Genomic DNA, 14,535 nt, shown 5'->3' on the forward strand with positions numbered 1-14,535 from the left:
CCTCCACCGTGCAGGGCTTGCTCATTCTTAGCAGCACTGAACTGGCCAGGCAAGGCTGTGGATGTCCCCACACGCGTGGACGGGGCTCACATCTTCTGGGCACGTGACGTTAAGAGCTGTGCTCTGGTGAAGGGAGTGCCTAGAGTGAGGGACCTCCTCTTTCTGGGATTCTCTGCACATAGACAGCAGAGTGTCACTCTTGTGTGGCCATGGTGGTCACCTCATGTTTGGAAATGAACCCATGAGTGGGTCACCGCCCTGCAACCTCGCCTCTCCCGGCGGCCCCCACCTCTCATGGGCCAGGCCCGGTATGCCACGCCCATCCAGGGTCCTCCATTGACGCAGCCCAGTCTGGGTGAGGGCTGGGGCTGTGGGCTGTGAGCCCCGGCGGGGTGGCCGAGCGCCTGCGTGGGCCTGAGGGCTGTGGCTGTCTTCACAGGGGTCTACAAGAAGGAGGAGGCCCACCTGCTGTTGAAAGCCTCGCACATCAGAGGCCCGGCGGATATATTTGTAAGCAAGTTTGAAAATGACAACTGGGCCCTAGATGGCTACGTGAGTACCCACCCAGGGCAGTGCCCAGCGCGGGGTGTTCCACGCGTGGTCCGTGTGTGATGAGCTAAAGCCTGGGCAGAGGCTGTGGGAGGTTTGGGGGACTCAAGGGTCTCCAGCAGGGAGCCAGGGGGGTCTCACCCACCCTCCCTCTCGTCCCCACAAGAGCACGTCATTTGAAATGGAAAAATATGGTCCAGAGCAAAGAAGTTGTTACCCTAGAAGACAAAAGAGAGGTTCAAGTCCATCCCCTCCCCAGCCAGGTTTGCGCCACCACAGGTCTTTCATGGCTGTGACCATCTCCTTCCCAGCCTGCTGCACAAGCTGGTTCTGGGGACGGGTGTGCCTCTCACGGCCACCCGCGGCGTGACACGGAGCAGACATCATGACGTCTTCCCACGAGGACAGCCACTTTGGGGGTCGAAGGAGATGGCTCTCGTGCTTCTCCTGAACTTTTTTGCAGATGGAGTTCTAGCTTTGAACTACAAATGTATCGCCGAAAGGCGTTTTAAGGCTGAGTGTTAAACGGGGTGGGGTGGAATGTGAATGTGTGGGGCCCACGGCAGAGCCACTCCTGCCCGGCGCCCCCCCAGCCTCCTCCCTGCCTGTCTCCCAGGTGTCCTCCGGGCTGGAGAGGGGCAGCTTCACCTTCCAAGGCGAGGTGCACGGGAAAGACTTTGGGAAGTTCAAGCTGGAAAGACAGGGTAAGTGGAACTCACTACCTTCACAAATAAAGCAAAGACCCATTGTTCTGCAAGGGAGACACTGAAATGACATGGCTTTAAAATTAAAACAAAAATGATGGACGAGATTACTGTGTGTTACAACTAAACAGAAACAGATCCTTTTGACAAGTAGACAAAAATGTGTAAATATGAAAACAAATATGCCCGATATTTAATATATCATTGCATCAAAAATATTTACCATATAAATATACATTATATCTATTATTTATAAACTATATGCCATATATTTATGTTTATATTTATATGTCATCTCTACATACTAAATCTTTATTATGTAAAAAATTATTTTAAAAATGAAGCAGAATGAAACTGAATTTTACAATAAATATTATATAATACTCTAAGGAAACAGAGTTGTTAAAAGTGAAAAAGAATTTTTGAAAAGAAAACATAATTAAAAATAGCCAACAAACTTATGAGGTCTCTAAAAATATGTATACACACACACACATAAGCTATATGGTGCTTAAAAATTAAAAAGACACACTTTAGAGAAAATATTCTGGGCTGGTAGACCAGACTTGGATATGTGGAATTTGGGAATTTGAGATATTTGTGAGTAGAGGTCCTTTCAATAACTATGACATTTTGATTAGGCAAGAAATAAAATGTGTTCTTTGCATATATAGGTGTGTTTTGTTCAAAATTGTACTGATTAGAACACACAGGAGATGTGGAAATGTAATCATGCAATCCTGCCCTTAATCAGTGTCATATGTTTAAATCAAAGTTACCTGGACAGGCCCAGGAGGTTGCTCAAGAGCAGAGCACTTGAACTCTGTGCACACAGCCCTGGGCCTGGTGGCAAACACCACAAAAATAAAATGCAATCCACTTTTTAAGAAAAGAAACAACTTGGGCCGGTGTGGTGGCTCATGCCTGTGATCTTAGCTACTCAGGAGGCTGAGATCTGAGGATCAAGGTTCAAAGCCAGCCCGGCCACAAAAGAACCTGAGACTCTTATCTCTAATTAACATCTAGAAAATGGGAAGTGGGGCTTGATTCAAGGGTAGGGCAGTAGCCTTGAGCTGAAGAGCTCAGGGACAGCACCCAAGCCAAGTTCAAGCCCCATGACCCACAAAAAAAAGAGAAAGAAACAACTTGTAAATGTCATATACCATCTTGCAGCCATTGGTTGTAGGACTGATTGTTTGCAGGGAATGACGTGAAGCCAGACGCATTTGTTCCGAGGACTACGTCAAGGGGTGAAGCACGCACAGCCATGCTCAGGAGAGCAGTGTCGGCTGTGTCCGCCCCGCCCCTCTTTTTCTTCCTCTACCCTCTGAGGGGACCTCAGCAACCAGACAGAGAACAGGGCTTGCCTCTTGCCTCTACTACCTACTGCTTTTAGGATGGAGGATGAGGCGTAATATTCTTTTTAAGGTTTTATGTGGAAATAGTTGTCATTTCAGTGAGATAGGCAAGTCACCAGTCCAGAGCATGGTTTGCACGTACTGCACACGGGCTGGGCTTGCACGGTTCTCAAGCTCCCGCCTAAAGCTCAGTACAGTTGGATCGAGGCAGAGCCCAGCAGGTGTGGGTGTGGGCCGCTGTCTCGGCACACAGAGAAGAAGAGGCACTTGTGGAATGAGACTGAATGCTGTGAACAGCCGCATTCTTCCTTGCGGAATGCTGTGTGCGCGTTGGTACCAGCACCACCCGTTGAGGTGGCATCGGCAGTGGGCTGTTATCTGAGCGAGGCACCCCAGGATCCCGAGGGTGCAGGGTCCTTCCAGCCTGCATAGCAACACACACGAAACGCAGGGGAGCCTCTAACAGAATGGACGATGAATCGTAAAATAATTCCACCATCCCAAATTCGGCCTCCCTGACTAGAAGGGCTTCTGGTGGCAGGGCCAGCAGCAGCTGGTGTTTCAAGGTGCTGGCTGCTATTTGGGGCAATGCAGTGGACCCAGTGCTCTGGGTGATGTTTGTTTCTGCTGTCTGAGCCACACTCTGTCACTGTCCTCTGTTTGCCCTAGGGCCCTGTTCTGCTCCTGTTTCAGGACACTGCAGTGAGCCAGACAGACTGTGTCTCTCTCTCACCCAAGAAACGGACCCAATTTATCACTTTGCTGTTATACATTTTTTCATATAACCTTATTCCCCTTTTCATCTAACATAATAACAGTTTGCATCCACAGGAAATCCTTATGCTCATGTAATGATGAGCTTATTGTCGTCAAAAAAATAAAGAACTAATTTGAATCCCAAGAAAATTTCCTATTCACCTAATTAGAAAAAGCTATGCTTAAGTAATGCTTCAGCAGCAAGCATTCATTTAAGAGTGATGGCTAAAGCCTATGTTTATGGGTAAAAATAAACCTCCGATGGTCTCAGTCCAGAAGACCATCAACCAAAGAAGTGATTATCACTAAGTAAGTGCTGAAGTCGCGTTGATTTGAAAGACAACTTTAATGTAAAATCTTGTGTAACATAATCAACCCAAATTGGTTTCCCCATTTAAGAGGAATCGCTTTCTCCACACATGGAATGAAAGAGTGTCTGTGATAAGGCACGAAACTGATAAACAGTTTAACTAGAAAATCTGAAGGACTCACAGCGCTGTACAGAGGCAGGCAGCTTGGAAAGGACTTGCAGGTATCTCTGCTGATTCCCAGGCGACTCACCTAACTCACCACGTGGGAACAGATGCTCATGTTCATTCTTAAGTAAAGAAATCTGCATTCACCTAAATCCTCAGATTTAACCACAGAGAAGCAGTAGTCTCTTGAGGAAGGAGGGCGGCAGAGAGGACAGAGGGGCGGAAGCCCTACTACACCATACGCTGGGGCCCCCACAAACCAGGGCACAAAGCCTGAGGCTGTCTGGAGAGAATCAGGTATGACAGAGCAGCAGGGGCGCTCAGATGGCGCTAGGCCAGGCTCCTACCCAGAATGTTTCATGCATAATTTAGATCCCTGTGACTGTAGAGATATAGCCAAAGCATCTTCTTCAACTGTGGAGAAAAGCACTGGAAAAATGAGAAGTAAAAATAATTGCAAAACTATTACTAGAATATAAAACCAATGAACTCGTTACTATATGCCTTTAAAAATGGAATCATTTGTATGTGCCCATAGAAGAAACTCAAAAACAAGTCGGTAGAAAAGTGATGTGGAAGGGTACATGGAATGTAAGCAAGAAAAGGAAGACTTTCACGACAGTATTAGTGCAGTAGGGAAAGGAGGCTTAAAAAAAACTCCCTAGCAACAGTAAAGGTGAGCACACAACTTATAAAAATAAATCAAGTCGGGCGGTGGCTCACGCCTGGAATCCTAGCTACTCAGGAGGCTGAGGTCGGAAGATCACAGTTCAGAGCCAGGCTAGGCACTAAAGTCCATGAGACTCTGACCTCCAATTAACCACCAGAAAAATGGGAAGCGGGGCTGTGGCTCCAGACGTAAAGTGGTGGCCTTGAGGGGAAGAGCTCAGAGACAACACCCAGGCCCCAGAGTTCCAGTACCACGACCTACCAAAAAATAAGAAAATGAAACAAGACTTTGCTTTCCATTTGGAATTCTACAAGTTCTGAAAGTGTGCTTCTGGAACCCACGCCAGGTCAGCCGGTCAGCATTCTGCTAGACGTATTTGCCTCTGTACACCTGGACGCTAAGTGACCCATGACATTCGGCCCGATGAGTTTCAGAATCCTGTGTTGGGAGTAAGCTCCCCCCAAACATCTTCTTTGCCAGCTATGTCTGATGGCGTGGATTCCTAGTGAGTGCCCGTGCACTGATTCCACGCACGCCGGGCTGCTGTCAGAGACAGGGCCTCAGGCGTAGCTTAGGCTGCTCCACTTCAAACTGGGGCCGCCTGCCTCAGCTGCCCAAATGCTGGGATTGCAACTGGCTGTGCACGCTCCTCTGCGGGAGAAAGCGCCCTGTGTGTCCCTCTGCCTGCACACTGATGGAGACCCTGCTGTGACCTGCCTGCCATTCCTCCGTATCCTCCTGCCTGTCTGAGTTCTGACGCCGCCGGGCACTCTGCCTTTCGAAAGCATCATGACATACATTTCCACACAACTCTGGAAAGTCTAGATAACTTCCGGGACAAGTCGGGAGAGAACAGCAAGTACAAACTCCCTCTATACACAGAAAAAGTGGTGTTTTTAGAAAAGGTTTTTCTGCAAATACAAATCTTTACAGCTAAAAACAGCAGTCAGGGCCATATAGGGACCCAGGCCTCACGCTGGCCTTTGAGATGGGAGGCTGCTGTCTGCCCCGTGGTGCCACTGAGTTAGCTGCGGGAGGAGGGCTCGGCCCTGGCTCTTTAAGGTGGGGTGAGAGTGTTCGGGAGGCAGCCTGGTTCTTAGCAAGTCATACCCACAACTTCCTGAGGGTCGCTCTGCACGCCCCGTGCGGGTCCGCACACTAACCGTCTCCCTTGTCTTCCAGATCCCACCAGCGCCGAGCCAGATTCGTCAAATCGTTACCATGGCACCAGCGGTGGCTCGGTGGCAGCGGCCATTCTGGTCCCCTTCTTTGCTCTAATTTTATCAGGGTTCGCATTTTACCTCTACAAACACAGGTACCACAGAGCGCAGTGTGAGCGTGTTCTGAGTGTGATCGGTTGGTTTGGGTAATGGTGTCCGCTCAGGAGCTGTGCTGCTTGACATGTGCTGGGACATTAGGGAGTACTTGTAGACCCCGTGTTTTGCTGGTGAGGATGCTGTTTTTGTTTTATTTTGATTTTGGTTCTACCTTGTTTATAGGACACATGGGAGTAATTAGCCTTAAAGAAATGAATGGCCAAGCTAAAATCTAGCATGCTCTGCCATTCGGCAATCAGAATATCGCCCCAATGTCCAGCCTGTCAACAGAATTGTCTCTATGTCTGGGCGAACGTATGAATCTAAATTTATACATTTTCTAATTCTTATCTTCAGAAAATAAAAGCTGAGCTCTTAACATGTATGGAACACTCATATACCCTCTACACCTTGAGACGTTCCTTGGGTATCTACGAATGTGCAAATCATTCTTAATGGCAGTGTTAACACACGGAGACAGAAGTGTTAACGGATCTTCCACTGCCTTTGGGATGGCGTGGGTGCAGATACTTTGAAGAGGCTCTGGAGGAATTCCAAAATCTCCGTATATCTATAGATGGGTGATAGATGACTTGGATGGATTTTTCATATGTCAAATTGCTTTAAAATATAGTTTGGGATATTATATAAATAACAAAATTATGCTCCTCTGGAATAAGCTTAAAATACATGAGATGTGTTAAATGACCACGTATGGCTAATATTGGCTACACAAACAACACAGATGTGATGGCACATTTTTTGTGGGTGTGTACAGGTCCTGGGACTAGACCTTCATGTCCGGGCACTGTCCCTGAGCTTGTTTGCTCAAGCCTAGTGTTCTACTAATTGAGTCATAGCTGCACTTATGGGTTCGGGGGACAGACAGGGAGGTGGTTCCTGGAGCTAAGAGTCTCAGACTTCCCTGCTCAAACTAGTGGGGCTTTTTGGCCAGTCCTGGAGCTTACACTCAGGGTCTGGGCACTGTCCCTGGGCTTCTTTTACTCAAGTCTCTACCATTTGAGCCACAGTGGCCCTCCTGTCTTTTTCTGTGTATGTGGTACTGAGGAATCGAACTCAGGACTTCACGCATGCTAGGCCAGCACTCTACCACTGAGCCTCACTCCCAGCCCTAGGCAAGCGTGGAAACTACTGAGTAGCTAGAATTACAGGCCTAAGCCACCAACCTAGCTTTTGTTTTTATGCTTTCTTCTGTTATCTTTGAGTAGCTGTACAAAGGAGTTATTGTTCCACAAAAAAGTTTATGAATACAGTGCATACTCGTTGGTGTCACGCTCTCTCCCAGCCCTACCCGTCCCCTTTTTTTCATTTTTTTAAGGAAAAATTTTAGGCTGTACACTGAATTTTATGACTGCTTTCTTCCTCCCGTTCTCTCTTTCCTCATCTCCTCCCCTCCACTTAGCCTTGCCCCTCATCGTTCCAGTACCTGCTTCTTGGTGTTTGTGTTTACTAGACTGTGAGTTAGCCTTTGTAAGAATTGCACCATTTGAATTCTTGCCTGAACACCCCATATTTTGGTTAATATATCTCTCTATACTTGCACAGCCGCTACATTTATAAAGTAATTCCCGCTTCCACACATTTGTTCTTTGTCTCTTTGGGCCTGTCCTCACTAAATATAATTTTTCCCAAGTCCATCCATTTTCTTATAAATGATTTAATATTTTTCTAGTGGATGAGTCAAATTCCATTGTGTGCATATCCCCCATTTTCTTGATCCGTGTGTCTCCCGAGGCACATCTGGGCTGGTTCTGTCGTGTGCTCTGGTGACTTTACTGTGTCCTGGGGTGGACTCTCAGGGATAAATGTCCAGGGTGAGCTTGCTGTGTCCTAGGAAAGCTCTATGTTTAGAGTTTTTTAATGTGGAATCTCTGTACTACTTTCCAGAGTGGCTGGACAAGCTCACATAGCCTGCAATAGTGTAGAGTGGTCCTTTTCAGTCCACATCCATGCCAGCATCTGTTATTGCTCACGTTCTTGGAGGTGGCCATTTTAACTCATCCAGAATCAATGACACTTTTGCTAGTGAGGCTATTTTAGTTTTACCATGTTTTTCTTTTTTCTTTACTTTTCTCTAACAAGAGAGAAAAAAGAGCCTGAGCAGATATATTTAGACAGTTGAATTTAAGAATTCTTCTAATACTTTATACATGGATTACATGTAATATGTATGATTCTATTTAATTGTAAAATATAATAGCTACTTCAATAGTAAATATTGTATTTTTCTATAAAGATTTATTTGTAGTTTACCAGAGATTAAATAGCATTAGAAAAATAACTAGCTGTTAGTGAATATCGGGGATGCCTCTCTGCCCCCAGTTTCTGTGACAACGTGGACCCACCACCCCGGGCTCCTGTACACCCCGGACCCTGTGTCTCCGTGGCTATAGGAGAGCTGTGTACCCCAGGCTTTGAGCTCACCTTCACCTCCTGGGAGGTCTGAAGAGTCCTTTTCTGCACACACAGTTGCTGGATTTGGGAACTCTGTCCCCCTGTGTGTAGCCCCCACACGAAACCTGCTCAGCTAGCTGGGCCCTCGGCTGGGCCCTCTGCTCGCAGGCTCTCCTGCAGGGCAGGTCTTGCTCCTCCAGCCTTCACACCCCATGCCCCGCCTGGTGGCCCTGGCGCTCTCACAGAGTCCTGGTGTCTAACTTCACTCCCTCTCTTCCTTCTAGAACAAGACCAAAAGTTCAGTACAATGGCTACGCTGGGCACGAGAGCAGCAACGGACAAGCTTCCTTTGAAAACCCCATGTATGATACTAACTTAAAACCCACGGAAGCCAAGGCTGTGAGGTTTGACACGACTCTGAACACAGTGTGCACAGTGGTATAGCCCTCGGCGCCACTGGGACTGATTCATAGCCATACCTCTGACGGACAAGCAGTGATTCCTCTGGTGCCATAGACTCCCCCCCCCCCAGCACCGCTCTTGCTTTGTGCAGCGATCTTCACCCTCATCTCGGCAAATGTGCAGCGGGAATTCCCATGCAAACACCATCTCCATCACCAAAGTGTTTTCCCAGCGCTGGCCGCCTCACTTGAAAGCGAGGCACTCAAGGAAGAGGGCCAGAATCTGTGCCGCAGACTCCGGTGTCTCCGCGTGTCTAGATGCCTCTGCACATCACCTCTGGGCAGGTGTACATCCTCCTGGTGCGGTGACAGAATGGCAGCCACTCCATCGGTGTTTTTGTTTCCTTTTGCCCCTCATGGATAGGAGCCCTCTGCACAGAAAAGGCTTTCCTCAAGATGCTGCCGTGACATGTCCGCACACCTGCACAGGCGCTGCTCCGTCTTCCTGAGACCCGGCGAGCTCGAAGGGCCACGTGTCCATCTCGGGGACATTTGAAGATCTCACCATCAGCTCTTGTCTTGCAGAATTTGCAATGCACAATTTTTTGCACTAGTGTGTTATGAATGGCTGAGTAAGGTTCGGATAACGAACAAACAATTTACACAGGGTTTGTCCCCACGACCCATTGTATATAACCATCGTCATATCACTGAGCAAAATGTCCGACCACCACCTCAGTTGGAATCTAAGGAAAGAACCGTAGACTGGCACAGATTTTACAAAGAAATACAATACTGAAGAGATTTATTTTATTATGGTTCCGTTCGCTACCTTTATGTGTTGAATTCATTGCTGAAGTCCGATGATACACAAGAGGCCTTTTATTTCCCATGTTTTATTCCCTTATTGCTGTCATCTTCCCTCCTGTTGTCTCTTCTTTCCTACGACGCAGCAGGAGGTCTCGGCAACCTCCGGTCGCCATGTACAGATGTGAATAGTAATTTATTTTAGATAGCTCCAGAGCCTGCAGGGGTCAGCTCACCGCGGTCTTCCCGGCATAGGGCCGCCCTTTCCTTCCCCTGACGCCCCTCGGAAACTGCGCTCTGCCAGCGAGGGTGGGGGAAACACACACTGCCCACCCCATCCATTTGATGCATTGCCCTTCCTTCTGTTCCGTGATAGAATCGCAGGCAGAAAGACCATGGCGGTGATGTCTGCGAGCTTCCACTTCCTCATGGGCAGCCGGTCAGATACGGTATGACCCCTGAGAGGTCAGGCTTCCCTTGTGGAACAGTCCAAACCGTGGACGGGGCGGGGGGGGCACGAGCGTGCTCTGTAACATAGTCCAAGGAAGATCATGTTTATTTTTATTTATACTGTTTGATAAAAGTATTTTTGAAAAGATAGCACTTATTTTGTTATTTGGTGTTTAATACATGGCCCTCTGCACATGGTGGCGTCCCCTGGAGACATCAGGCACAGCAGCCGCCTCCCCACCCCGCCCTGTCTGAATGCTGGGGCTGTGGCTGGAGCCAGGGAAGGGGGCGCTGGGCGGTGGCTGGCGACTGGCCCACGTCGTAGGCCTCTCTGCGGAGTCTATCTCCATCTTGCGGGAGGGCACAGCCCTTGCGAGGCTCCTGGCCTTGTGCTCTGGGGCCGCGCTGTTGACCACGCGTCACCGAGCTGAGCACTCAGCATGGCGCGTGCGTCCCTCCCGGTCCTGGCTGAGGGATGAGTCTCTGGGGAGTGCCCCATGGCTGCTCGGAGGGCAGGAGCTGGGCCTGAGCTGAGAGAAACCGGAAATGTCGGGAGCCTGGGGACGGCTTCATGCAAGGGAGAACAGGGTTACTGTGTACATATATTAGGTGTATATGTATATATATATATATACTTCTCTATTGTACATATCTAAGTTTGAGTCACTCAAACTAGGTGCAAACTACCGCTGACTCCAGAGTCTGAATTAATGTCTCTCCCCCGTCCATGACCTGCTTGCTACTCAGTACCTTCAGAGGTCCTGGGAGACAGGACACACGCATACCCATGTGCGTGTACACACACACACACACACACACACACACACACACACACACGAATCCATGCAACAGACCCGTGTTATTTCCTTTGTGTGCAAACTGTCCCAGTGGTTGATGGTTCGGAGCATGTGGTTGAAAACTGACCAACAAAACTGAGCAGAGCTCTTAGTGAGGATCCTGTCCCATTTCTTCCTGGGGTGTGTGCTGAGTTGCACTGCGGGGTCCCCACCGCTGAGGATTCGTCGGGGCAAGCCAGGCCAGGGCAGATCAGAGCAGGGCAGATCAGGGCAGGGCAGGGCAGGACAAGTCAGGCCAGGCCAGGCCAGGCCAGGGCAGGGCAGGGCAGGGCAGATCAGAGCAGGGCAGATCAGAGCAGGGCAGATCAGGGCAGGGCAGGGCAGGGTGGGGCGGGGCAGGGCAGGGCAGGGCAGGGCAGGGCAGGCCAGGTCAGGACAAGTCAGGTCAAACCAGGCCAGGCCAGGGCAGATCAGAGCAGGGCAGGGCAGGGCAGGGCAGGGCAGGGCAGGCCAGTCCAAAACCCAGCCCTGCCCTGCGGTGTTGGAGTCCTATGAGAACTGGCTAGGTCTGTGCTTCGGCTGTGTATCACCTCTGCTTCTCTCACATCTTGCCTTCCTTCAGGCTAGCTGCAATAATTTTTTTCTTGTGTAACATATTTTGTAAACAACAACAAAAAAGCTATTATAAAAAAGGGGGGGGAAGAAAGCTGGCGCTCTGGTCAGGAAGCCCCGTCACCGCCACCCGCCTGCTGCCTCTCACGCTGCTCTCACCACGTAGGTGCAAAGACCTTTTTGTACAGAGATATATTTTTTATGAAGAATTTGTAAAATTATTAAATATGATGTAATTTTTGATTAATGTAGGTAAATTGTTAAAAAAATAAATGTTTTTACAATACAAAACTGTAATTTTCCCAATAATGTAAAATGTATTATCTCTAGCTGATTTTCAGTTCCAATTCTATGACAACATGTATTCATATTAAAGTGGCCTGTTAAAATGAACAGTATCTTTTTTGTCAAAAAAAATATAAAGAGAGTGTAATATAGCCTGTGCAATGCCACCTATCTTTAAAGCAAACCAGAGTTCTAATTAAATATTTAATTTTAGATTTCTAGTTCCCGGTGTGAGTTTATTGTGGCTCCTTGTCTTCCTCGGAAAGCCAGCCCTCCTCTACCCCAGCACGCGCGTGCCACCGGCTGCTGCCCCGGAGAGGTGGGTGGGCCCTGGCTGCTCAGTTCTGTGTGAACCTTCTCTTTGGGCATCCACGTCTGACAGACGCCGTGAGCAGCGCGGGGGACACGCGGGCGAGCCCTCCGATGGCACACCCGCAGGCTTTACCCGCAGAGCACTCCCTCCCCCGCTCTCCACGGGCCTGTATCGGAAACATGGAGCTGCACATCTGCCCGATCCTGAGAATCAAGCCAATAGTATTTGTGAAACATAAAGGAAAAAAGCTTCCTGATGGGCTCAAAACAGCCAGGGTCACGCTGCCCCTTGGCACGCGGCCCGTGGCGTGGACCTGGGGGGGACGCTGCCCACCTCCGGCCAGCTTCAGATGCCAGGAGAAGAAACAGACATGGAGAGGCGGGTGCTCACGTTCCCGGGACTCACAGGTGGGGACCGGGTACTAGAAGCTGGTTCCTCTTGCTGTGGCCTTGTTTCTCACCAGAAACACCACATGGTTAAATTCTCCAGTGTCACATTTTTACTTGCAATGACAGCCTTGCTTTCATCCTCCCTGTGCGTCTTCACCGTCCTCCTTTGGTGAACACGGTCCCTGCTGAGACCCCTTGAAGAAATGAGCTTGTGCAGCCTGTGCTTTAGCAGACTCTGGAAGCCTCTTCCCTAACGTGCCTGCTGGAGTTCTCTAACAGGTTGGCGTTTCCAGAGGGACTGGGCCCCGCTCTCAGCCTGGTCTTGTGTGGAGGAGCAGGTGACTTCCTTGTACATTCCCCCGCCTCTCCTGCTGGGAGGTTGTCCTGGGCCCAGGTCTGCACAGAGCAGTCCTTACCACCTCACGACTGCGCCCTGCTGACTGGGGATTTCTTTCTTCTCTTTTTGAAGGACTGTGAATTGGACGACAGATCTCTGAAGCCCGGGGCAGAGTTACAAAGCCGCAAGAATCGGGCGGCTTGGAGCTGTCCTCTGCACACCGTGAGCTCGGGCTGCCTGGCTGCCACTGCGGTGAGTGTGTGTGCCCAGAGTCCAGGATTACTAGAATTCTTTGATTTACTACATGAGACACATGGCAAGAGCAATGCTGTCCATAGCTTGGGATGCCCAGAGCTTCCCTACCTTGGCGTGTTGCCCTACGTGGGTCCCCAGGCCACCTGAGTTCTCAGGGACAGGAGACGTTCTAAGAATATTCCAGACCTGAACTTAATTACCAGGGAAAAGCTGCCCCCTGGGGACAGCCATAACCCTGGCCTTCTTCAATGAGGCGAGCTGGCAAGGGCGTGGTGCAGGCCTGAGCAGGACTCCTGCGTGGAGAGAGCTGAGCAGGTCTCTGCTTAGTCCTCCTGGTGGCTCCGGGACGTCCCTGTGTCAGGAGGGAAGGACTGAGCAGGGCTCAGGCAGGAGCAGGATTTGCGCAGTGCACCAGGTCGACAGCTCCCTAGGGCAGCCACCGTCCATCTCTGCCCAAGTGCACAGCCCCCAGACTCACCGCCAGCCCCGGGCCCTGGGCCTGCAGACCTAATGCCCCTGCAGAGGCTTAGTGATCCCAGTGACACTCTGGATTCCAGAACTTGCACTGTCAGGGACCCAGAGCCACCATCCAGAGGTTCTTAAATCACGTTGCGGCAGACATCGCACACCCCGAGGATTCCGGCTGTGCTTCCCAGAGGACTGGCTTGTCTGTGGAATGAATTCCTCACCCTTCCCATTTCCAGTTCTCCTCCCTGGGGACATGTCCACAGGGCGACACCGAGGCTGGAACGAAGCCACACGCATGGACTGGTGCACCCCTCGCCTGCTGTCCTGCTGGACGCTTGTGACCACATTGTGGCAGCCTTCTCAGCGCCTCCTCTTCCAGGGAGGCCCACTTCTCACTGCAGGTTTATCTCCCTCTGAACATGCATTTAATTTTGCACGGTAGAATTATATAATTAAGTTTCTAGGAAATGGTGCAGCAGGCAAAATTTTACCTCCAAGAATTCGAGGGTAATAATCAGCAAATGCAATAGACACTAAAGCACATTATTTCATTATAGTACTCTGGAACTTAGACTCTTAAATAAACATGCTCACACAAGAGATTGCCCGTTAGTAATTAAAAGTGGGCAACTGACTTATTTTCCATTATAATTAACATTATCCAGAGAAGCTCTAGATGCACAGTAGATGTTCAATAAATAAGTTTTGGCTACTTGAGCACACGGTCAATTATTCTTTTTATCAAAAGAGATGTGTACTAGAGTTGTATTCAGTACGAGATATTACTTATTTCTAGTACACATCATCTCTCGGTAACAATAAAAGCAACATTTGTAGGTCACTAAAGCATAGCCTTTGGATTAGAATTTTATCTATTTTCTTTGTAGTTTATGACGTTTCTTCAGTATTCCTTTAGTTTAAGTACCAGAGCTATACTTTTGGGCATGTAAAAGGGGGAGTAGGGTGGAAGGAAGGAAAGGGGGACAAAAACATGAGAAGGGGTATTAGTGTTCGAGAAGTAATGCACCCACTACCTGATGACTGTAACTGTAACTCCTTTATATAGACCCTGACAATAAATACAATAAAAGGGGGTGAGTATACTTCATGTTTGGCATAAAGAGACTGTTACTTTCCAGGTGTGCACACAGCCATGTAGTTTTTGATGAAGTATGTG

At 49.1% G+C, this 14,535-nt stretch overlaps 1 protein-coding gene across 1 annotated transcript in view; it reads left to right on the top strand.

The window, feature by feature from the left end:
• Window positions 1-10,182, top strand: part of Csmd1 (CUB and Sushi multiple domains 1) — a 705,832-nt gene extending 695,650 nt beyond the window's left edge. The window contains exons 66-69 of the mRNA XM_090353740.1: window positions 440-552; window positions 1,166-1,253; window positions 5,696-5,828; window positions 8,529-10,182. Of these exons, the coding sequence (XP_090209866.1) occupies window positions 440-552; window positions 1,166-1,253; window positions 5,696-5,828; window positions 8,529-8,688 (494 nt within the window). The 3' untranslated portion in view covers window positions 8,689-10,182. The remainder of the gene's footprint in view (window positions 1-439; window positions 553-1,165; window positions 1,254-5,695; window positions 5,829-8,528) is intronic.
• The last annotated feature ends 4,353 nt before the right edge of the window (window positions 10,183-14,535 follow it).

The sequence above is a fragment of the Megascapheus bottae genome, chromosome 20 (genome assembly GCF_031878675.1).
Source record: "Megascapheus bottae isolate mThoBot1 chromosome 20, mThoBot2.hap1, whole genome shotgun sequence".
Taxonomy (NCBI): domain Eukaryota; kingdom Metazoa; phylum Chordata; class Mammalia; order Rodentia; family Geomyidae; genus Megascapheus; species Megascapheus bottae.